The 24,353-nt window shown below is 40.2% G+C and overlaps 1 protein-coding gene across 2 annotated transcripts in view; it reads left to right on the plus strand.

Moving 5' to 3' along the window:
* The window catches only part of slc15a4 (solute carrier family 15 member 4), a 79,116-nt gene that overhangs the window by 20,405 nt on the left and 34,358 nt on the right, over positions 1 to 24,353 (plus strand). For both annotated transcript variants that reach the window (XM_088000063.1, XM_088000062.1), the window contains exon 5: positions 15,312 to 15,480. In XM_088000063.1, the coding sequence (XP_087856189.1) occupies positions 15,312 to 15,480 (169 nt within the window). The remainder of the gene's footprint in view (positions 1 to 15,311; positions 15,481 to 24,353) is intronic.

Consider the following 24,353-nt stretch of genomic DNA (forward strand, 5'->3'; position numbering starts at 1 on the left):
TACAGGACTAATAAATTTGCATTTTTGCTTTGATGGTTTAATTGTGAATCAATTAAGTTATTGGAAGGAGTACAAAATACTACAAGGGTGTATTCCAGAATTAAAGGATTGATGCACATGGAAAGATTAGCTAGCTATTATTTATTTTTTTGAGAATAGAAGATGGAGAGCATTTGTACCAGTTTGTACAATTTGGATCCAGTTTGAAGAAGTCACATCAAACTCAAAACATTAACTCTGTCTCTCTCTCCACAGATGCTGTCAGACTTGCTGTGGTTCTCCAGCTTTGTGTTGGTTTCAGATTTCCAGCATGCATGGCTTTGTGCTTTTATTTGGAACCATATAAACTAATTTAAAGCAGTTAAAGCAGGTGTTCTTTGTTGCCCTTAATTTTTAGAGTTATAGGAAGAATATTCAAGATTTACAAGAATGTTACCAGGACTGGAGAGTTTGAGTCATAAGTAAAGGCTGGAAATGCTGGGACTTTTTTCACTGGAACGTAGGAGGCTGAGTGGAGATCTTATTGAAGTTTATAAAATCATGAGGACCATATCTAGGTGAATAGCTAAAGGTCTTTTCCCTTGGGTGAGCGTGTTCAAAACTAGGGGCATTTTATTTAAGGAGAGGGGACAAAGATTTAAAAGGGACCTGTGACGCAACTTTTATCACAGAGGGTGGTTCGTATGTGGTATGCACTGCCAGAGAAAGTGGTAGATGCATGTACAGTTACATTTAAATGACATTTGATAGATATATGAATAGAGAAGAAGTTCAGAGGGATATGGGCCAAATGCAGGCGAGTGGGACTAATTTACTTTGGGGAAACTTGGTTGGCATGGACAAGTCAGACCGAAGGGTTTGTTTCAGTGCTGAATGACACTGACTATAGATGCTAAATGAACCTGCATCCTTCCTTAAATCAGATGAAAAGTATGCCCATGATACTGAGTGAACAGGCACCAGTGGTGTCACCAATGGCCTGACCAGTTGTAGCAAGATTTGATTCTCCCTGCAATTAAAAGTAAATATTTCATTTGGCTTTCTAATTACTTGCTGTATCTGTATGCTAACATTTTGTGATTAGTGTACAAGATCAGGATCCTTCTGTTGTGTTCTGCAGTATTCTTGCTATGTGAATAATCTGTTTTTCAACTCTTGCTATCATGTGGATTAACTTGCATTTTCACACATTATACTCCGTCTGTCAAAGTTTTACCCGGGTGGCATGGTGGCTCAGTGGTTAGTACTATTGCCTCACAGCTCCAGGGTTCAATTCCCACCTTGGGCGACTGTCGGTGTGGAAGTTTGCATGTTCTCCATGTGTCTGCATGGGTTTCCTCTGACAATCCAGAGATGTGCAGGTCGGGTGAATTGGCTGTGTGAAATTGCCCATAGTGTTACGTGCATTAGTCAGGGTAAATATATGGTAGGGGAATGGTTATGGGTGGGTTACTCTTCAAAGGGTCGGTGTGGATTTGTTGGGCCGAAGGGCTGGTTTCCATACTGTAGGGAATCTAATCTAATCTAAACAGGGTGGTTCAATAAGCAGTACAAGTGGTGGAATAAGACTCCTTGCTAAGCTTAAAGAAGGATATTGTCAAGAAACTGAATTTGAGGTTCCTAGAAATACCTCACAGGCATACTCTGAATAAGTTTGAGACACAGGGAATGAAAATTTCTGTTTCAGCTTGAAACTCTGCTACTGATAGATACAACAGATTTAACTTCTGGAAGTTAAGTATTAAATGTTGCTTCTAAAATGTGCTGTATGAAAGTGGTGAAGCTTAACCTCTGCAGCTGTAATGCTTATTTGTTGGCTGGCAGGAAAATCTAGCGTGACTATTAATTGTATGATTCCTACTTCCCTTTTTAAAATTTCGTTCCCTGTTCCTTGTTGTACTATATTAGGCCTCTTCCTCTTTTCTGAAGTTAAGTTTTGAGCTGATTTTATAATTATCAGCAGCATTAAACCTTTTACTTGTGATACTGAATAATTTGATTATTTGTGTTTTAGGTTACCTGGAGAGGTTTTGTCCAAGTTTTGTGGCTCTTCCATCGTCTTTGTAGGCATGCAATATTCCATGTAGTTTGGCCAGATAATTGGTCCTGCAATCAAGTGGACACTTTATATGCAAATGTTGATGGGAGGAGTGAATTAAACTATATAATGCACGAAAAGAGTGCTGTTAGTTACATTCAGGAAAAATCAGAAGAATGTTAAGACAAAAGGCTTTGACAAAATGTATCTCTTTTTCATAAATACTGAAATTCCTTAGCTCAGCATGAGGAAGTGGAAGGTTGGTTAGTAAGTTTGCCAATGACACAAAGGTTGGTGGAGTTGTGGATAGTTTTGAAGATCTGGACCGCTTGGGTGAGGGGACGGGGAGAGGGTGTGGATCTCTCTGTTCCTGGATCGGTCAGTAAACACTAGCAATTCTGTCTAGTTCAGTAAGATTTCACACTTTATTCAATATCGGCCAGGCACAGGTTGTCCAGTAACAGAGGTTAAACACATCCATGTTCTTCTGGGAATCTGCGCGCATGGCTTAAGACAAAGACATTTTTACACATGTTTGAGGAGAAGTACAGAGCATCATTCCAGAGCATATTTGGATAATTACCAATCTATTTTAATAAAATGACTTTATTGACAGCGACTTAGCCCAATGATATTTCCTGGGAACCAGCTTTACTTTCTACATCCAAGCACCCCTATCTCACGAAACTATTCTTTCCACCTGCACTTACAAAGTCTGTTAGGATGGCTAGTAATGTCTTGCCTAGTCTAGTTATTTCTATGCTGTAAAGGAAGCATTGTCTACTAATCTTTGTTGAGACAAACTATGGTTTAGTTCAGGAATGTAGCTTTTAGCAGGGTTAAAAGCCATTTTATGTAGCTTTTAAGCAAATTGTTATTAGCGAGGTTTGAGAAGATTTGTAGCTCAGGTTGAGGTTCTGGATATAGGTTTGCTCGCTGAGCTGGAAAGTTGATTTCCAGACATTTCGTCACCCTATTAGGTAACATCTTAAGAGGGCCTCCGGGCGAAGCACTGTTGATAATTCCTGCTTTCTATTTGTGTTTGGGTTTCTTTGGGTTGGTGATGTAATTTCCTGTTCTTTTTCTCAGCGGGTGGTAGATGGGGTCTAACTCGATGTGTTTGTTGATAGAGTTCTGGTTGGAATGCCATGCTTCTAGGAATTCTCATGCATTTTTCTGTTTGGCTTGCCCTACACTCCACTCTTGTAAATCTTTTCTGAACCCTCACACTCCAATTAATATTATCTTTCTTATAGTAGGGAAACCAGAACTGTACACAGCACTCCAAACGTGGCCTCACTAATGTCCTGTACAAACTCTACATGACGTTTCAATTCCTATACTCAGTGTTCTGAGCATCGAAGGCAAGGCTAAATGCCACCCTAACCACCCTGTTTACCTGTGACACAACTTTCCAAAAAAAAGCTAAGCACCTGACCCCTCAGTCTATCTGTTCATCAATATTCCTATCTGTAATTACATTCATTTTTCCCACAATGTGAATAATCTTGTATTCAGTAGGTGAAACAAAAGACCCTATCATAATAGTAGTCTTGTTCTGAGTTTGAATCTTTTTAATGAAGGCTGGTGGATTATGAACATGGTAAGTTAATGTTGCCTTATTACTGTGTCGGACAGAGACTTCAAAGTTTTGAAGAGCCAATAACAATCCCAAAGTCTCTTTTCCCTCACTGCAGTCCTACTTCTGATCCTGGTTTAGTTTCTTGGAGAAATTCGCTACTGCCTTCTCAATTCCGAACTGTTCCTCCTGGAACAGGGCAGCACCCACCCGTATCATCTGCACCAATTACCATTTTGAAAAGTCTGGAAAGGTTAATGGTAACCAATACTGGCTCAATTATTCAGATTGACTTCAGCTTCTCAAAGGCTGCTGGAAATTCTGTTGATCGTATCTTTGATTCTTTAACATTTTTGTTAAAGGTAAAGCTATCGCATCAGAAATTATACACACACTTCCTGTCAAACCCACACATTCCTGATTTCTTTCTTGTTTGTTTTTGGGAGCAGTGAATTCTGTGAAATCCTCCATTTTCAGTGAGGAACACTTGTCCTAGATATATTACTCTTGTTCTTAAAATCATAGTCTCAGTCTCAGGTATCCACAACATGGGAAAAAACTCTTGGACCCAACGAGCCTGTGCTGGTCAAAAACAATAGCCTAATTATTATAAACCCAATTTCCAGTGCTTATCCCCTCGCCTTTCATGCCATGGCTTTGCAAATGTACATCTAAATACTTATTCAATGTTATGATAGTATATACCTCCACCACTGTTATAGGCAGTGAATTCCAGATTCTCACCACCATCTTAACGAAGGAAAATATCTTCCCATCTCCTCTAAACTTCCTACCCCTTAGCTTAAATCTATGTCCCTGGTCATTGAATCTTCCACAAAAGTGCAAGGTTTCTTCCTGTCTACACTGTCCATGCCCTTCACAATTTTATACATCTCAATCATGACCCTCTGTCTCCTCTGCTGTCAGGAAAACAACACCAATCTGTCCAATCCCTCTTCATAACTAACACTGTCCAGCCCAAGCAACATCTGGGTAAATCTTCTGCACTCTTTCCAGAGCTATCACATCCCTCCTTTAATATGAATTCCAGAACTATACACAATACTCTAGCAGTGACTGCACTGATAATTTATACAGTCTCAACATCAACTCCCTCCTTAAGCTCAATAATAGTGATACAGCATGGAAGCAGACCCTTCGGTCTAACTAGCCCACGCTGACCACATTCCCAAGCAAAACCAGTCCTACTTGCCTGCATTTGACCCGTATCCCTGCAAACCTTTCCTATTCATGCACTTATCCAAATGTCTTCTAAATGTTGTAACTGTTATCTATAATGAACAAAGGCAGGTTGGAGTTTTGGGTCTGCATCTTCCTGGAAGAGAACTGAACTAAACAAAGCAGAAAGCAAAATTGATCTATATTATTGCCATTGTTAATGCTCTCCCACCATTTAAAGTTCTTTGTCTCATTTGGATCATCTGAGAGGATTTTATTAAATTGGATTTGAGTAAGCTTCCTTGTAGGATTAAACTGCGCAATTATTGAAGCCCATTCAGACTATCTAATGCTGTCACATTCCACAGATTGACAATGACAAGTTTAACTACTCTCAACTTCATAATCCATGCAAATCAGCACTCAACCATGACTAGTATGCAGTGGAAAATTTTGGGAATTAACTGTGTCCTTTATTGACCCCCGAGAAGATCAGGAATACCCTCACTGGAAAGGGTTATTGCATAAGAGTTCACAGCATAGAAACCTGTTGTGTTATCATGACTGGTTTGGTTTGTTTTTTAAAAAAAACTTATGATTCTGTTTACACATATGTCTCTATTATTATAGACCTTTATTTGGAGGTGCTGTTAATTTGAACAAGTCAGTTTTGCAAGCCTCTAGTTGCTTCCATTCGCAGGCATATCTTGGATAACTAGTTTGCACTGGATACCATATTGCATTTGAACATTTTCCTTTCATGTGTAGGTGTCCATTCAGCTCAATATTGTGATATGAAAGTCTCTTCTCTGACCAGGATGCAAGATACTTAGAAGGTCAAAGTCTTTGGCAGAAATTCTGTTTATATGATGTTGCTCAGTTGAAATGGATCACTTTGAGAAGTTGACTCAGTATGAAGGCTTGTAGCGAGTATGTGGCTTAAGCTCACTGAAAAAATAAATAACTAACCTCGAAGTTTCAATAAAAATACTATGTCAAGAATGGGGATCATTATAGGGTGGAATGGGCTCAGTGGTTAACACTGTTGCCTTTCAGTGGCACCTGGGTTTGATTTCACTTTCTGGTGATTATCTGAGTCTGTGTTCACATTCTTCCGCTGTCTGCATGGCTTGCCTCTAGGAGCTCCCAATTTCCTGCCACAGTTCAGAGATGTGCAGATTAGGTGCATAGGCCAAGTTAAATCGTCTGTATTGTTCAGGGATGTGCAGACTAGGTGGATTAGCCTTGGGAAATGCAGGGTTACAGGGATAGAGCAGGTGCATGGCTCTGGGTTGGGTGCTCTTCGGAGGTGTGGACTCAATGGTCCGAATGTCCTGCTTCCACATTACAGGGCTTCTATGATTATCAATACCACACTACAGATGTTTCTTGTACTCATCATTTTAATTATGATGGTGCCACTTACTGAAGTACTACGTAACATTGTCATATAATTTGTTTAAACTCAGATTAATACCTTCAATTTCCTTATTTTAAAGTGTAAGGAGGAACTGGAAGAAGGATGTGTGATAAACCAATGGATTTAAGTTTTAAGTATTTACACTTGTGGTATAATATTACAAAGCAGCTGCTGAGCCTTTTTTAATTGCTTCATCTTTTCAATGCTACTCCAAAAAAAGGTGTTTCTTTGAATAACTGTATTTTAAATCGTGCACTACAATTTATTTAGAGTCATAGAGATGTACAACATGGGAACAGACCCTTCGGTCCAACCCTTCCATGCCAGCCAGATATCCCAACCCAATCTCTCCCTACTGGCCCATATCCCTCCAAACCCTTCCTATTCATATACCCATCTAGATGCCTTTTAAATGTTGCAATTGTACAAGCATCCACCACTTTCTCTGACAGCTCATTCCATACACACATCATCCTGTGCGTGAAAAAGGTCTCTTTTACATCTATCCCCTCTCGCCCTAAACCTCTACCCTCTAGTTCTGGACTGTCCAACCCCAGGGAAAAGACTTTGTCTATTTACCCTATCCATGCCCCTCATAATTTTGTAAACCTCCTATAAGGTCACCCCTCAGCCTCTGCTGCAGGGAAAATGGCCCCAGCTTGTTCAGCCTCTCCCTATAGCTCAAATCCTCCAACCCTGGCAACATCCTTGTAAATCTTTTCTGAACCCTTTCAAGTTTCACAACATTTTTCCGTTAGGAAGGAGACCAGAATTGCACGCGATATTCCAACAATGGCCTACCCAATGTCCCGTACAGCCGCAACATGACCTCCCAACTCCTGCACTCAATACTCTGACCAATAAAGGAAAGCATACCAAATGCCTCCTTCACTATCCTATCTACCTGCGGCTCCACTGTCAAGGGGCTATGGACCTGCACTCCAAGGTCTTTGTTCAGCAACACTCTCTCGGGACCTTACCATTAAGTCCTGCTAATATTTGCTTTCCCAAAATGCAGAATCTCGCCTTTATCTGAATTAAGCTCCACCTGCCACTTCTTAGGCTGTTGGCCCATGTGATCAAAATCCGAGGTAACCTCCTTCGCTGTCCACTACACCTCCAATTTTGGTGTCATCTGCAAACTTACTAACTATACCTCTTAAGTTCACATCCAAATCATTTATATAAATAATGAAAAGTAGTGGACCCAGCACCGATTCTTGTGGCACTCCACTGGTCACAGGCCTCCAGTCTGAATTTTTATTTACTTAAATTGTAGATAGTCAATAGATTAAACTATAATGTATAACTATTATTGTCAGCATCAATTACTGAACTTATTGTTCTCAGTCAACCCAAAGCTAAAGCTGAAATCTGGTTGCCTTTCTAATTAAGGTTTTGGAAACAAAGATTTGTAAGCCCATTATACGTTAACATATTTCAGTGATACTAGGAACCGTTAACAAAGTCAGGCAAGTTGAGAAAATCCTGAAACTCTAGCACATTTGGCATGCTCATAGGTAAATGGTTAAAGTTTTACACCGGATGTGAAAGCAAGTTAAAGTCTGAATTGGTTAATTAGTAATACTGAACCTGTAACATCAGATTTTGAGTACAGCACAAATTTAACTGGCAAAAGAGTGGAAATCGGGATAATTTCTGCAAAATGCAACATAATTGTGCCAAGCATATTTGGTGCGTGTGCAGTTGTGATGAAAATCAGTTTCTCAATTATAATATATTTCTCAAGCACGTAACATTTTTAAAATCATTGTAGATATCCTGACTCCTCCTGTCTCTAAGGGACAGGAGGATGACCGGATCGTATTTGGTTTTATGTCCTAAAAAATCATGCGCGTAAAAACAACCAGTTGGGCTGTCTCCCCCACATTGATTGCTTTTCACTGTAGTTCAGTGAATCTCTGTCCTTCAGGTTCTGCTGTCATTGTTAAAAGTATTCTTCTGAGAAGATTCCACTGAGAAAGCCTTAAGTGACCTGCTTTGGATTGCTGTTATTTCTTTGTGGTCCTTTAAAGACTTTGCATAAAGAATGAGGGCCCCAGTCATTACTTCTCTCATGACTTCGCCATGTGTGAGTCATGTTGCAATTTGCCAGAAGATGGTAAATGTGAAGTTACGCTTCATTGCAGGCTTGACCTTTTGCTACTGGTTAGTTTAAAGAAAAACTTGAGCTTTCAAAGTGGCTTTCAGGTTGTCAGTTTTCTTTGAAGCATGCTGTTCAAGGGAAAACTATCCTTGAATTCACTGTGTATCCTTGTGCAGTGTTTTCCCCCTTTTTAACTTCTTGATATGCTTTGACACTTACGACAAACATTCTTCAATTGTGAGCAGAAATTAATGTTCCCATTCTGTGTGAAAGTTGTAGTTTTTGGTTGCTTTCTAGATTGTGCAGATTCATCGTTCATCATTATTGTTTCATCTTGTAGTTTGTCATGTCTCTGTTCTGTTGGTCTGGAGCAGGTAGGCTTCCAGGGCTGCGCCTCTGGAACATCTAGAATGTTGCCGGCTACTTTCAAGTGTAGACAGGGTGATCATATCTGTGATCACTCTTTGTTTGTGGGGCCTCTGGTCAGCTTGTGTTGATTGGATTTGGGCACGGCAGCATTCACTGTAATTTTTCTTCACTCTGCTCAGTAATATTAGAGAGATGGCTGAAGCATAAAACCTGAAGGTCGACAGAGATATGAATGGGACGAACTGAAGTGTTCTTGCCGAGATTCTGGATTAGTGGTGCTGGAAGAGCAGTACTGCTCCTCGGATGCTGCCTGAACTGCTGTGCTCTTCCAGCACCACTAATCCAGAATCTGGTTTCCAGCATTCTGCAGTCATTGTTTTTACCTGTTCTTGCTGAGAGACTGCACTAACATGATGGGCTGAATAGCTTCCTATAATGCTAGTACTACAATATACTGGCGTTACTCATCACACCAAGTATAATTGATTTTCGTTTATTTGCATTGCCACCCACAAAACCTACTTTGCCCTGCAATGATAGTCCATCTGGTCCATATTGATACAGAGTCGTAGATGTACAACATGGAAAAAGACCCTTCAGTGCAATTTGTCCATGCCAACCAGATATCCAAAATTTGATTTCATCCCATTTGCCAGCTCTTGGCCCATATCCCTCTATACCCTTCCTATTCTTATACCCATCCAGGTGCTCTTTAAATGTTCTAATTGTACCAGCCTTCTTCTGGCAGCTCATTCCATACATGCACCACCCTCTGCTTGAAAACAGTGCTCCTTGGTTCTCTTTTATCTTTGTCCCCCCTCATTTTAAACCTATGCCCTCTAGTTCTGGACTCCCCCACCCCAGGAAAAAGACCCTATCTATTTATGCTATCCATGCCCGTTATGATTTTATAAACCTCTATAAGGTCACTCCTCAGCCTCCAACGCTGCAGGGAAAACAGCCCCAGCCTATTCAGTCTCTCCATATAGCTGAAACCCTCCAATCCAGGCAACAGCCTTGGAAATCTTTTCTGAACTGTGTAATATGAAGTTTCACAACATCCCTCCAATAGGAGAGAGATCAGAGTTGCACATAATGATTTGGACACTTTTGGAATAATGTCCTGTACAGTGGCAACATGACCTCCCATCTTCTATACTCAATGCACTGATCAATAAAGGAAAGCATACTAAACATCGTCTTCACTATCTTATCTACATGCGACTCTACTTTCAAGGAGCTATGAACCTACACCAAGGTCTCCTTTGTTCAGCAAAACTCCCTAGGACCTTACCATTAAACGTATAAGATTTGCTTTCTCAAAATGCAGCACCTCTCATTTATCTGTATTAAACTCCACCTGCCACTTCTCAGCCCATTGGCTCATCTGATCAAGATCCTGTTGTAATCTGAGGTAACCTTCTATGCTGTCGACTACACCTCCAATTTTGGTGTCATCTGCAAACTAAGAATGCCTCCTATGTTCACATCCAAATCATTTATATAAATGATGAAAATCAGTGGACCCAGCACCGATCCCTGTGGCACATCACTGGTCACAGGTATCTGGTCTGAAAAGCAGCCCTCCACCCACCACCCTCTGTCTTCAACCTCTGAGCCAGTTCTGTATCCAAATGGCTAGGTATCCCTATATTCTGTGATCTAACCCTGCTTACCAGTCTACCATGAACCTTATCAAATGCCTTACTGTAGTCCATGTAGATCATGTCCACTGCTCTGCCCTCATCAATCCTTTGTTACTTCAAAAACTCATGATTTTCCATGCACAAAGCCATGCTGACTATCCCTGATCAGTCCTTGCCTTTCCAAATGCATATAAATCCTGTCCCTCAGGATTCCCTCTAACAAATTGCCCACCACTGAGGTCTGTTGTTTGCAGGTGTTTGCTCACCTTGCCTTTCTTAAATAGTGGCACCATGTTAGCCAACCTCCAGTCTTCCAGTACCTCACCTGTGACTATCAGTGATTGAAATATCTCTGCAAGGGGCTCAGCAATCACTTCCCTGGCTTCCCACAGAGTTCGAGGATACACCTGATCAAGTCCTGGGTATTTATCCACCTTTAGGCGTTTCAAGACATCCAGCACCACCACCTCTAATATGAACATTTTCAAGATGCTACCATCTATTTCACCACATTCTGTACCTTCTGTCCTTCTCCACAGTAAACACTGATGCAAAATGCTCATTTTAAGTTCTTCTCTCCATTTCCTGCAGTGGACCATTCTCCACTGCACCAGCTCCTCAGCCATGTATTCATCTGCTCTATCATCCTATTCCTACCCTCACTAGCTTGTAGCACTGTGAGTAATCCAGATATTACTACCCTTGAGGACCTCCTTTTTAAATTCCTGTCTAATTTCCTATATTCTCCCTTCAGAATCTGTGCCTTTTCCATTCCTATGTCAGTAGTTCCAATATGCACAATGACCTTCTGCTGGTCCTTCTCAGCTTTGAAAATATTCTGCACTCCCTCTGAGATACCCTTGATCCTGGCACCAGGGAGGCAACACACCAGCCTGATTTCTCATTGTTGGCCACAAATTCTCATTGTTGGTCTTTCTGTGCCTCTGACTAGAGAGTCCCCTATCTCACACAATTGCTTGAAACTTGGTGTACCCTTCGTTACATTAGAGCCAGTCTCAGTACCAGCTGTTCACGCTACATTCCCTTGAGAATCCATCATCCCCTACATTTTCCAAAATAGCATACATGTTTGAGATGGGTATGGCCACAGGAGACTTCTACAGTACCTGCCTTACTCTCATACTCTTCTCAGAGGTAACCCATCTGCCTGACTATATCTCTGGTTTTTCTCCTTTCCTATAACTGCCATCCATCACATCTCCAAGCTCCTATAAATTCCTCATTGCCTCTCATTGCTACTCCAACCCATCCATGCGATCTGATAGGATTCACAAACAAACACATTTACTGCAGAGGTAATAATTAGTAACGTAGAAACTTTCCTTTAATCTCTCCCATCTGACAGGAAGAGTGCATCATGCTACTAAAGGCCACCTTAGCAGTGTACAGACCCAGAAAATAGCACAGTCTTACTGCTCTAAAAACAATTGCTCCAGGTTAAATTAGTACCTATGTTTAATATTTTTAAAATTTAATCGAGACACATCTCAATAAACCATACAATCGAAAAAGAACCCACTCTACTCACTATTGTAGATTTACAAAGGTAATGAGTTGCACTGAAAGCTATATATTTAGCTGCTTCTGTGCTATGAGCTCTCCCACGCAGGTTCATTCAGGGTCAGCTGTGAATTTTGCTGTTTGTTAATTTTTCTTAGACCCACTTTGTTGTCCAGAGATACTTGAACTCGAACTCAAACAGCAAAGACAGTAGCTGTGCAGATTCACTCCTGTGTCAGACAGCAGTGTAAGTTTCTTTCTCGTTTGAGTCACTGACCGTGTGGCCCCTGACTTTGACTTTCTTCCTCCTTTTCAAAGTGCTGTTGTTTTGATATTTGTTTTTTTTTCCACAAAGTTCCAATACGATGTAACAGCTTATAAAACAGTAATCGCTTCTCCTGGAATTTGAGGAAATCTGCTCCAACACCTAAAATACCTCAAACTGAGTGGCGCTTAATGCCACAATTGTTTTCCCATCCTCCGTCTTTAATTATATGAAACCATAAGCTGGCAAAGCATATAAGAGCATGCATTTTACCTAGCCACATAGTTTCCAGAAGCACAAATCCGTGACTCGAGATACTAGTGAGATCAGCAGTTGGGGCATGCATGTAGATGGCTGGGTCAGCTGTTAGAGACTCTCAATGATGATCTACATGATGAAGACCCTGGCACTTGTTGGACAAAACCAGAAAGTAACTTGCAAGTTCAATTAACCTGTACTTCCAGCATTTGAATATTTTTGCTTACTTTTGGCCAAGTGAGCCTGCAAGGAACTTCCATTATTATGTCTTTGACATGTAATTATTAAAATATGTAGTAATGACTTGGATGAGGAAAGTGATGTACTGTTGCCATGTTTGTGCACAACACAAAAATACATGGAATGGCAAATGATGAGGATGACCTGGTCTGCTGAAGGGTATAGCCAGGTTAAGAGAGTGGGCAAAAACTTAGATGGAATACAATGTGGAGATATATGAGGTTATGCATCTTTGGTTGGAAGAACAGAGGAGCTGTATATTATTTAAATAGGGAGACTGCAGAAGGCTTCAACACAGAGGGATTTGGGAGGAGTCTCCCACGAATCTGAAAAAGTTAGTGTCCAAATTCAGTGTTATGGGGAAACCAAATGCAACATTGGCCTTTTGTTTCAAAAGGAACGGACCATAAAAGTAGAGTAACTCTGCTAAAATTATACAAGGCAGTAGTCATATCACAATAGGAATATTGGACCCTTTATCTAAGGAAAAATATATTGGCATTGCAGGCAGCCCAGAGGATGTTCTATCAGCTGACACAATTGTCTTACGAGCAGAGGTTGAGTCTGTAACCATTGGATTATAAAAGCATGAAAAGCGACCTTGTTGAAACACAAAATTGATAGGCAGTGTGATAGGGTAGGTGCGGAAAGATCGTTTTCCCTTGTAGCACAATCTGGAACCAGGGCATAATCTCAGAACTAGGGATTGCACATAGGGTACGTGAGGTGGAATTCTTTTCTCAGACGGTTGTGAACCTGTGGAATTCTTTACTACACAGGCGTGTTGAGGCTGTCATTAAGTATATTCAAAGTTGAGAAAGATTTTTAATCAGTATGGGAATCCAGAATTATCGGAAAATGCAGCAAAGTGAAGTTGAGGATCATCAGATCAGTCATGATGTCATTGAATGGCAGAGCAGATTCAGTGGGCTGAAAGGCCTATTTCTGTTGTGACGTCTCATCGTCTTGGATGGCCTTAATTCATATGCATGTACAGCGTTTGATGTGGTATAAGGCCTCCAGTGTGGCATTGCCTTTATTTGTAACTAGACAAACCTAGAATTAAATCTGCTGAAACACGTCCAAATTTTCAGGGGTTTGGGAGATTTTGTCAGGGAATCTAGTGTAATAAAGAAGCAAATTGCATTTTTCTCAAAAATATATATTAGGATATTTTAATAGTTAACAGCTGCTTCAATAGTTGCTTTTTTTTTAAAAGTTCATTTAATTTTGTACAATTTGGAATGAATTGAGTTTAACTCTGCCTGACTATATTAATTATTACTGGCAGACTAACAACTTTACCATAAAGGTCTTTATGTGCAATTCATTGTGACCTCTTGATTTTTGCCAAGTTATGCAGTTAAATAAGGAGATAAGTCAACTTGTGATTTAGTGTAACGACTATCACTAATCATGCCAAGTACCATAAATTGACCAACTTTTCACAGAAAAAGAAAGATTCCCCTCTAGCACTGATAATGGCTCCCTGCTCAATTATTCTGAGTTCTGTCCAGGAACAGTGTGATAATGGATGTTAAACATATTCCCTGAAGTTTTTATAGCTTATTTAATATTGAAATCACTCATTCAATTTCTTCAACTCTTTTAGAATCATAGAGATGTACAACATGAAACAGATCCTCTGGTCCAACTTGTCCATGCCGACCAGATATCCTAACCTAGTCTAGTCCTATTTGCCAGCACTTGGCCCATTTCCCTCTAAACCCTAAACCCTATTCATATATCCCTGCAGATGCCTTTTGAGTGTTGTACCAGCCTCCACCACTTACTCATTCCATACACGCACTGCCCTCTGTGTGAAAAAGTTGTCCCCAAGGTCACTTTTTGTACACTTCCTCTCTCTTTCCCCCCCATAACCTATGCCCTCTATTTCCAGACTCCCCAACTCTGTGGGAAAGACCTTGTCTATTTATCCTATCCATGCCCCTCATGGTTTTGAGAATTAAAAAGAGCAGTTTTTCAGAATCTGAAACTTAAAGCAGCACTATCATTAGTGTGTTTCGAAGTAAGGAATTGTATAGCCTTAAATGCTTGGCATAATTAACAACTAGTGAATAGTCTAAAAATGTTCAATATCAGTGTCAATATTTTTATGCAGATTGTGAAATAAATGCACCAGCTGCTGTTGATGTAAATGTTTTGTCACTTAATTTTTGTCAATCAATATTTATAACTGGTGGTATGTTCTGCAAGATGTTACTTGATGGTAAATAGCAGACAACGCAAATGAACATAGAGCATTAGCTTTTTAATAATTCTGATTTTAAGTTATAGGCTAAAATTTGTTTGTGCATTGCGATTGCTCTGTTGGTTCTTTGATTCCTATTTCTTGATGTTATTGCAGCTTAACCTGTATAGAAAATGACTTTTTTTTTCCCCCAGCTCATGAAAGTCTTCTCTTGATATTTTAAAAGATCGCTTTTTATTTTGTTGCACTGCATTTCAGAGAAAGTAGTAGGATTCAGCGAAAGATCATAACTGTTTAAAAGAGTTAAGTTGTAGGACTTGTAAAATGCATTATTAACAATAAAGTTACAAATCTAATTTATCTTGAATACCACAGTTTGAAGCAGAATTATAATCCATTATTTGTTTTGCTGTTATATCTTCACTTAATTTTGATATTACTTTTAAAACTTAATATTGCAACAATGTTTTTCTACAGCTTCCAGCAGCATGGTTCACCATGTTTGATGCAGTACTTATTCTGGTGCTTATCCCAGTGAAAGACAAAGTTGTAGATCCTATCTTAAAGAAGAAAGGCCTGCTTCCTTCGTCTTTGAAGAGAATTGCTGTTGGCATGTTTTTTGTCATGTGCTCTGCAGTAGCTGCTGGTAAGGATTTTCAAAATATTTTTATCAAACACTACTTGATTTTCTGTTGTAAAATAGACACTTTAAGACTATAACAATGACTTGCTGCCAGTGCATTTATAAATTGGAGATAAATACCATATCCTAAATGTTTTGTGATTTTTTTTTTCACTTAATACAAATTTTGAGCATTTTGCAATTGTGGGACGTGAAATATGTTAAAAGGAAAACCACTTATTTCAAACCAAAGGGCATGCCTAATTATAAAAACCTAATAGTGCAATATACAATTTTGATTGAGAAATCAAGGTGATTTGCCAAAGACTATAGTGCAGGACACCATCCCCAGTTTAGAGATTTGCTGAAATGCAATGTAGTGAGTTAGGAAATCTAAACTTAGATTTTCAGTCTGAAGATGTTGGAAAAAGGCTAAGAGCTTGTAATTAAGAATAGAATTTAGTTGTAATAACCTTGCTAGTTTATGGTCAAATACAAGTGGATCTAGGAACCTCTATGATTTTTGTTGCTCATTTGCATAGGCCGTGCTCTCCTCCGTCTGGAAGAGGAACTGCAAACTTCCAGGAAGAATTTTGGTGCTGAGATCACCTGGTGTTTGAATAGCTGCCAAGATTGATTTTGCATTTTACACATATCATTATATGCTATGACCACCAGTAGCTTCTTGCTACTGATGCAGATAATAACTGTACTTATTCACCACTTGCATTTCAAGGAACTATTCTAACGTGTGAGATGTTGCAGTGAAGGCATTCAGGATAGTATGCTTCCCTCTTTTGAGTGCATCATATGAGCTGTGCACAACAGGTCCTGACAGAAGACCGAGTGGAATGAGGAAGTGGGCCATATGATCGAAATGAAATTGTCTATAATTGTGAACAAATATAATTACTTCCGTTGTAGTTTTAGTGTAGACCGAAGATTACGAAAGAGTAGAACAAAGCTGTGCCCCTGAGTGGATTTGCCAGACATAGCTTTTATAACACTAGTGTGACTAAACAGGGTCATAGAGTCCATAGCAATGTACAGCATGGAAGCAGACCTTTCGGTCCAACCCGTCCATGCCAACCAGATATCCCAACCCAGTACCCAGCTCAGATCCCTCAACCCTTCCTATTCATATACCCATCCAAATGCCTTTTAAATGTGGCAATTGTACCAGCCGCCTCCACTTACTCTGGCAGCTCATTCCATATACATACCACCCTCTGTGTGAAAACTGTTGCCCCGCAGGTCTCTTTTACATCTATCCCCTCTCGCCCTAAACCTCTGCCCTCTAGTTCTGGACTGTCCAACCCCAGGGAAAAGACTTTGTCTATTTACCCTATCCATGCCCCTCATAATTTTGTAAACCTCTATAAGGTCACCCCTCAGCCTCCGCTCCAGGGAAATCAGCCGCAGCCTATTCAGCCTCTCCCTATAGCTCAAATCCTCCAACCCTGGAAACATCTTTGTAAATCTTTTCCGAACCCTTTCAAGTTTCACAACATTTTTCCGGTAGGAAGAAGACCAGAATTGCACACAATATTCCATCAGTGGCCTTCCAATGTCCTGTACAGCTGCAACATGACTTCCCAACTTCTGTACTCCATACTCTGACCAATAAAGGAAAGCATACCAAATGCCTTCTTCACTACCCTATCTACCTGTGACTCCACTTTCAAGGAGCTATGAACCTGCACTCCAAGGTCACTTTGTTCAGCAACACTCCCTAGGACCTTACCATTAAGTGTACAAGTCCTGCTAAGATTTACTTTCCAAAAATGCAGCCCCTCGCATCTGCCACGTCTCGGCCCATTGGCCCATCTGGTCCAGATCCTGTTGTATTTTGAGGTAACCCTCTTCGCTATCCACTACACGTCCAATTTTGGTGTCATCTGCAAACTTACTAACTGTACCTCTTATGCTCGCATCCAAATCATTTATGTAAATGACAAAAAGTAGAGGACCCAGCACCGATCGTTGTGGCACTCTACTGGTCACAGGCCTCCAGTCTGAAAAACAACCCTCCACCACCAGTCTCTGTCTTCTACCTTTGAGCCAGTTCTGTATCCAAATGGCTAGTTCTTCCTGTCTTCCATGAGATCTAACCTTGCTAATCAGTCTCCCATGGGGAACCTTATCGAACGCCTTACTGAAGTCCATATAGATCACATCTACCACTCTGCCCTCAATCCTCTTTGTTACTTCCTCAAAAAACTCAATCACGTTTGTGAGACATGATTTCCCACACACAAAGCCATGTTGACTATCCCTAATCAGCCCTTGTGTTTCCAAATACATGTACACCCTGTCTGTCGGATTCCCTCCAACAACTTGCCCACCACCAATGTCAGGCTCACTGGTCTATAGTTCCCTGGCTTGTCCTTACCACCCTTCCTAAACAGTGGCACCACATTAGCCAACCTCCAGTCTTCCGGCACCTCACCTGTGACTATCGATGATACAAATATCTCAGCAAGAGGCCCAGCAATCACTTCTTTAGCTTCCCACAGTGTTCCAGGGTACACCTGATCAGGTCCTGGGAATTTATCCACCTTTACCCATTTAAAGACATCCAGCAAATAGAAATTATATTTTAAGTGTTTAGTGGTATTCTTCTCTAGATTTTTCGCGCATCAATTATTTATCTTTAATATTGAATAATACCAGAAAGACAACTTCCTCACTCTGAAGTTGTAATTAAAATGCATTTTGTGCATTCCTATCACAATTGAAGAGAAAATGTGACAATATATTTTAAAATCAAGCCAGCAATAGTAAGAGTTTTGAGTATATCCTTGCTATATATTATTAATTGTACTTCCAAATCTCCTCTTCCTCCTGAAACCCACCTACACCTGCACCTTCCATGTATTCTTCTGACCAAACTGTACTATCTTGCCTTTACCTGTGTTGAGCTAACTTTCAGCTTTTTCTCCAATGTATTAATGTTCTCTTGTACTATTTTGCAGTGTTAGATGAATTCCAGAATGGCTCAATTAGTTCCCCCACAATATGGACCTTGAGCATTGCTGACAAAAGAGACATATGTGAAAGCTTTTCCATCTTGCACTCATTAGGATAAATGCCAGAATTCTAAATTTCAAAGGAAGCAACAATTTATACTACATTAGGAATGGGTGGTAATTGGTTAATTGCTTGGCACTTAAACTCTGGTTGAAACATTGTGAGGTTGTAGGTTTGCTCGCTGAGCTGATGGGGTTTTTTTCAGAGCTTTAGTCACCATGCTAGGTAACATCAGTGAGCCTCTGGTGAAGCATTGATTTTCCATCCCACTTGCTATTTAGGTGTCTTGGTTTGTTGTGATAGGTGATACAGTTTCTCGTTCTATTTCTGAGAGGTTGGTAAATGGGGTCCAAATCTCTGTTTGTTAATGGATTTCTGGTTGGAATGCCAGGCCTCTAGGAATTTGCATGCATGCCTTTGTTTGGCTTGTCCCAGTCAAACTGATGTCCCTCTTCATCTGTGTGTATGGATTAACAAGACAGACTTCCAAAGAACGAAACCCGAAGGATCCAACTCATTCCATTTCTACGAATTACCAAAGGTACGTAAAGAGACCATAGTCTCACTTCCCAGCACACTGGCATACAGACTAGCAAAGGAACTGCAATATAAACTGAAACCCCTAGTAGAAGATGCAATGCACTCCATCAACTCGACCCAGGATTTCCTTAACATCATCAAAGATACCAAGGTAGACAACGACGAGATCATGGTTTATTTCAACGTGACTGCCCTATTCACATCAATAAACATCACCCCACCCAAAGAAACACTGGCCTCACTGCTAGGTGACCCAAGGATAGCATCCTCAAACTACTATACCTGTGTCTTGCAACCCACTTCAACTTCAACGACAAGATCTACAAACAAATTAATACAATGCCTATGGGATCACCAATATCAGGATGTATAGTAGAAGCAGTTATGCAGAGGTTAGAACGAACAGCCCTTCCCACGATCCAGCCCAAGCTTTGGTTCCACTGTGGATGACACCTTTTTGTCATCACGAAACACAATAAATTAGAAGAAAGCCACAAGCAATAAACAGCATCCTTACCGGTATAAAATTCACTAAAGAGTAAGAGAGCAATAACCAACTCCCCTTCCTAGATGTCACAGTAGAATGAAAAGCGTATGGAGAGTTGCAGACCAGCGTTTACGGGAAAGCCACACACACTGACCAGATACTCAACTACAGGAGCAACGCCCGAGCACCTTCAAACAGGCTACCATACGCTGCAGCACCCAGGACCTGCGAGAAGTCAAGGAACAACCTTACCCAATAAGCGCAGTCCGCCAATTCCTGAACAACAGACCTAAACAGGAAGACGCAGCACACCCAGAGACTCTACCCATCCTACCATACATCAAAGACATTTCAGAGATGACGACCAGACTACTCTGGCCCTGAGGCATCATGGTGGCACAAACCTACCACCACACTGAAACAGCTCCTGATGAATCTAAAGGACCCCGTACCTACAGCCAGCAGAACAAATGTCATCTACAAAATGCCCTGCAAGGACTGCAACAAACACTACATTGGACAGGCAGGCAGGAAACTAGCCACCAGGATACATGACCACTAACTGGCCACTAAAAGACATGACCAATCATTACTGGTATCCATACACACAGATGAAGAGGGACACCAGTTCGACTTGGCCAATACATCAATCCTGGGCCAAACAGAGACATTCACAGGCATTCCCAGAGGCCAGGCATTCAAACTGGAACTGCATTAACAAACACATCGATTTGGACCCCATTTACCAACCTCTCAAACAGAACTGGAAATGATATCACCTACTGCAACAAACCAAGACACCTAAATAGCAAGTGGAACAGAACACACTTCACCGGAGGCTCACTGATGATGTTACCAAGCATGATGGCAAACATCTGAGAACAAACCCACCAGTTCAGCGAGCAAACTTGCAACCTGATTCACAACCTGAGCTACAAAGCTTCTCCAAAATCTCTCATTATTGTGAAGCATGCATCAGTGAATTTTGTTTCCCACCTTTTTATTTAATTCATAAAAGGCACTATGCCTTGATATGTTGCTTTATCCTGTACAGGACAGGTTCTGAAGTTTGAATCGACTAAACCTTTGTAGCATAAATGAGCTACATTGTGCGCCCCAATGATAATCTTTAGTGGGTGTTGTTGTAATTCATAACCCAATTTGGGCACCATTTGTTGAAAAACCCTATCATGGGATAACACCTGACATTAAGTATTATGTCCTGAGTTTTGCAAGCATGAAATGGTTGAGTACAGTTAGTACTCTGCTTGTAGCAAGCAGCCAAAAGAATGTGCTGATATAATCTGCTGGTCATTAGAATATATAATGTTGTAGCCTGTCATCTGTTTTTTCCATAGCAAAGCCTTGACCAATCTGCATATGGTTTTGCTTACTTTTGAAATTTTGGTATGTTTGCCTCGACCCTGACCAGTGCAAACTTTGACTGTGGCTTTATTGCTGAAAAAAAGAAACCATGTGATGATGCAGAAAAATGTTTTGTTAGATGCAGATTGCCATGACTATTGTGGAATTAAGTTTATATGTTTGTTTAAATGACTGGTGAAATGTAGTAGCAACTGTCGGTTATTTATCTGAGGGGAAAGCAAATAATTGAACTTAAATCAGAAATATTGTTAATGTTCAAATTTCTAAAAGTAAATCTCCACAGTTCTAATTTGCTGCATTCTAATGTTCTGTCATTCTGATAGTGAACACTAATTTTGTATGAATTCTTGGCATTTGTTGCAGGTTAGGTTTATTTTTGAATACTGGTCTGCTGTTACTCTTATGATTTTTCTTTGAATGGGTGTTTCTGGATAGGAGATGGAAGAATATGTCCTGTTGTCGTTTTGTGATCAGGGAATTAGCAATTTGGTTGATTGTGGCTTTATTCATCATTATAATTCTTTTGGTTAAACAAAAGTAGTACACTGTCTAAATCTGTTAGATACAGAGAACCTGGGAAGACATCCTTTACACAATTCCTTGCCATGAAAGGCCATGAACTAGCCTTTATTCTTCAAAAAAGTATCACTAGGAATAATTGATCTCATTGGTATTTTGTACCAATTGACTGACCCATCCCATATTATAATAGTAACCGCACTTTCAGGTACAGTATTGACTAGGAATTGCTTAATTATAAATTAAGACGAGGAAAAAGTCCTGTTTGTTTTTTTAGTTTGCAATGCAGTAAACAAGAACAGATTATAGCTTGCACTGTATGATACTCATTCATGCTATCTGGACAAATTCACATTGTTATGAGGGGAAATGATATGTGGAATGAATCTGTTTCAATTTATATCTAAATAGTAGATACATATGAATTCAAAGTAGACCATTTTGTCAACAAGATCATGGCAGATCTGTTTTTGATTTAAATTCTGCATTTCTATCTGCCACTGATTATTAACCCTAATTCCCCTGCCACACAAGAATCTTTTAGGGTGTAGGTTTGCTGTGCTGCAGCACAGCTTTGGGAAACAGAGGAGAACCACCTATACAACGTATTCAAGAAGAATGGATACTCAAAACATACAGTCTGCAGATTCCTCAAGAACAAACCACGACAAACAGACCAAACACAGCCAGAAACCCTAACCACCTTACCATACATCAAAGAAGTTTCAGAAATGACAGCCAGACTACTAATACCCCTCGGTATCCTAGTAGCACACAAACCCACCAACACTCTCAAACAAAAACTAACAAACTTAAAAGACCTAGTACAACCCATGGACAAAACCAATGTCATCTTCAAAATTCCATGCATGGACTGCCACAAACACTACGTAGGACAAACGGGAAGAAAGCTAGCCATCAGGATACACGAACACCAGCTAGCCACAAAAAGGCACGACCATCTCTCCCTCGTAGCCCTACACACGGATGAAAAGAAAACACCATTTCGACTGGGACAACACATCTATCCTGGGACAGGCTAAGCAAAGACATGCCAGAGAATTCCTAGAGGCCTGGCACTCCAACCACAACGCCATAAACAAACACACAGATCTAGATGCCATCTGTCAACCCCTCAGAAAACGAACAGGAAATGACATCACCACAAACCCCAGGAACCCCATCCAGGACAAACCTATAAATAGAAAGCAGGAGACAACAGCTTCGCTTCACTTGGAGGTGGCCACTGATGATGTTACCTAACCAGGTAATGAAACGTCTGGATATCAAACCTACAGCTCAGCGAGCAAACCTACACCCTAAACCTCAACCTGAGCTACAAACCTTGCACACAAGAATCTATCCACCACTGCCCTGAAACTATTCAATGATTTTCCTCCGCCACCTTCTGATGCAAAGCGTTTAAAAGACACAGCCCTCAGTGAAACTTAGCTCATCGTTGCTGCCCTGCTGCAGAAAGAAATGACTCCTAAACTTGAAATCGTATATCATAGTTCGATTCTGACCCTCCAGTGGAAACATCTTTCCATGTTCACCTTGTCAAGACCATTCAGGATTTTTTACACTTCAATCTAGTCACCCGTTTTTTCCCTCTCCCGCCTTTAAATTCTAGTGGAAGCAAATCCAGCCTGTCCAAACTATCTCCATGAGACAACCCACTCATTGAGATATCAGTATAGTAAACCACCTCCAAAGTGTTTATATCCATCCATAATATCCAAATGACAGTATCTGTGAATGAATTGAATATTAAAGTAATAAGGAGGAAGAAACTGAAACTTGTTTGTAAGTGTAGAGATGTCTCTTGGTCTCTCGACATTGGTCTATTTGGTACAATATTTTGATGCCAGTGTAAGTTCTTGCTGGATCAACAATTTTGTTCTAAAACCATGAAAAGTACAATGTTTGTATGCCCAATGAGCATGAGCAGCTTCTGGGCCATTGCTGTGAAACATAGTGTTCTTAAAATTGGTAGTCTTTCTCAAGATAGTGTCAATGTAGACTTGATGTCTCAGTGAAGTGAATAGAAAAGGTGCATATGTTTGTAAAGTTCATCTCCTAAGAATAAACTACACCACACTTTAAACGCCATCTGGTAAATACAGTAGTATGCTCACTTATTTTTCTTCTAGACCTTCATTTAAACCGTATCTTCCTGTTTATTTTCAATAGATTGCATTTCATTAATCTCTTTTGTTAAGCAAGGTATTGCTCTTACAACCTCTGCCTACTTCATATAGCCATTTTAGTCATTTTTGCAAACGTAGAGTTGGACAAATTGAATCCTGATGCTGTAATAATTACAGCTTGGTGAATACAGTAACCAGTGTTGCAACCTGTGGCAGACAGAAGCCATGTCAAGAGCAGGATGAGGAGAATGGTGAAGAGAAGTGAAGATCAGCCAGAGGAGCTTGAGATTGAAATAGTTGAGGAGAGCAGGGTGCACCAGGATGTAATTGGAAGACAAAAACATGATCCAGGAATGAAATGGAGCCACAGAGTATAATTAGAAGCCATTCTAGTTCATGACTCCAGAGTAGTGGAGGTGCAGCAAGCAAACTAACAAAGCAGTACAAGTGAGAAGATTTATGGAAGAGAAAATCAGAATTTAATTCACATTTCTTCTTTGAAAATCCACTTAATAGTAATGTTTCTTTGATTTTGTGGAGAGACTGATTCTCCTTCCACAAGATGTTTGAATTTTATTAGCTTCATTAGAGGCTTGTTTTGCTACCGCAACGTGTCTCTCAGAATGTACTCATGGAAAAGGAGTATTCCTGTCATGGGGCAATAAATCAAAATGGTTAACTTTTTGCCACATTTTAATGACTGTAGATTATGTGGTATTAAAAGATAAAGTGTAGAGGGAGAAAAGACATTGAGGTAGAGGTTGACCTTTAAATAAAAATGTTTT

Source organism: Chiloscyllium plagiosum, unplaced genomic scaffold (genome assembly GCF_037043375.1).
Source record: "Chiloscyllium plagiosum isolate Xiang-an unplaced genomic scaffold, Cpla_swu_hap1 HiC_scaffold_24, whole genome shotgun sequence".
Classification (NCBI taxonomy): Eukaryota; Metazoa; Chordata; class Chondrichthyes; order Orectolobiformes; family Hemiscylliidae; genus Chiloscyllium; species Chiloscyllium plagiosum.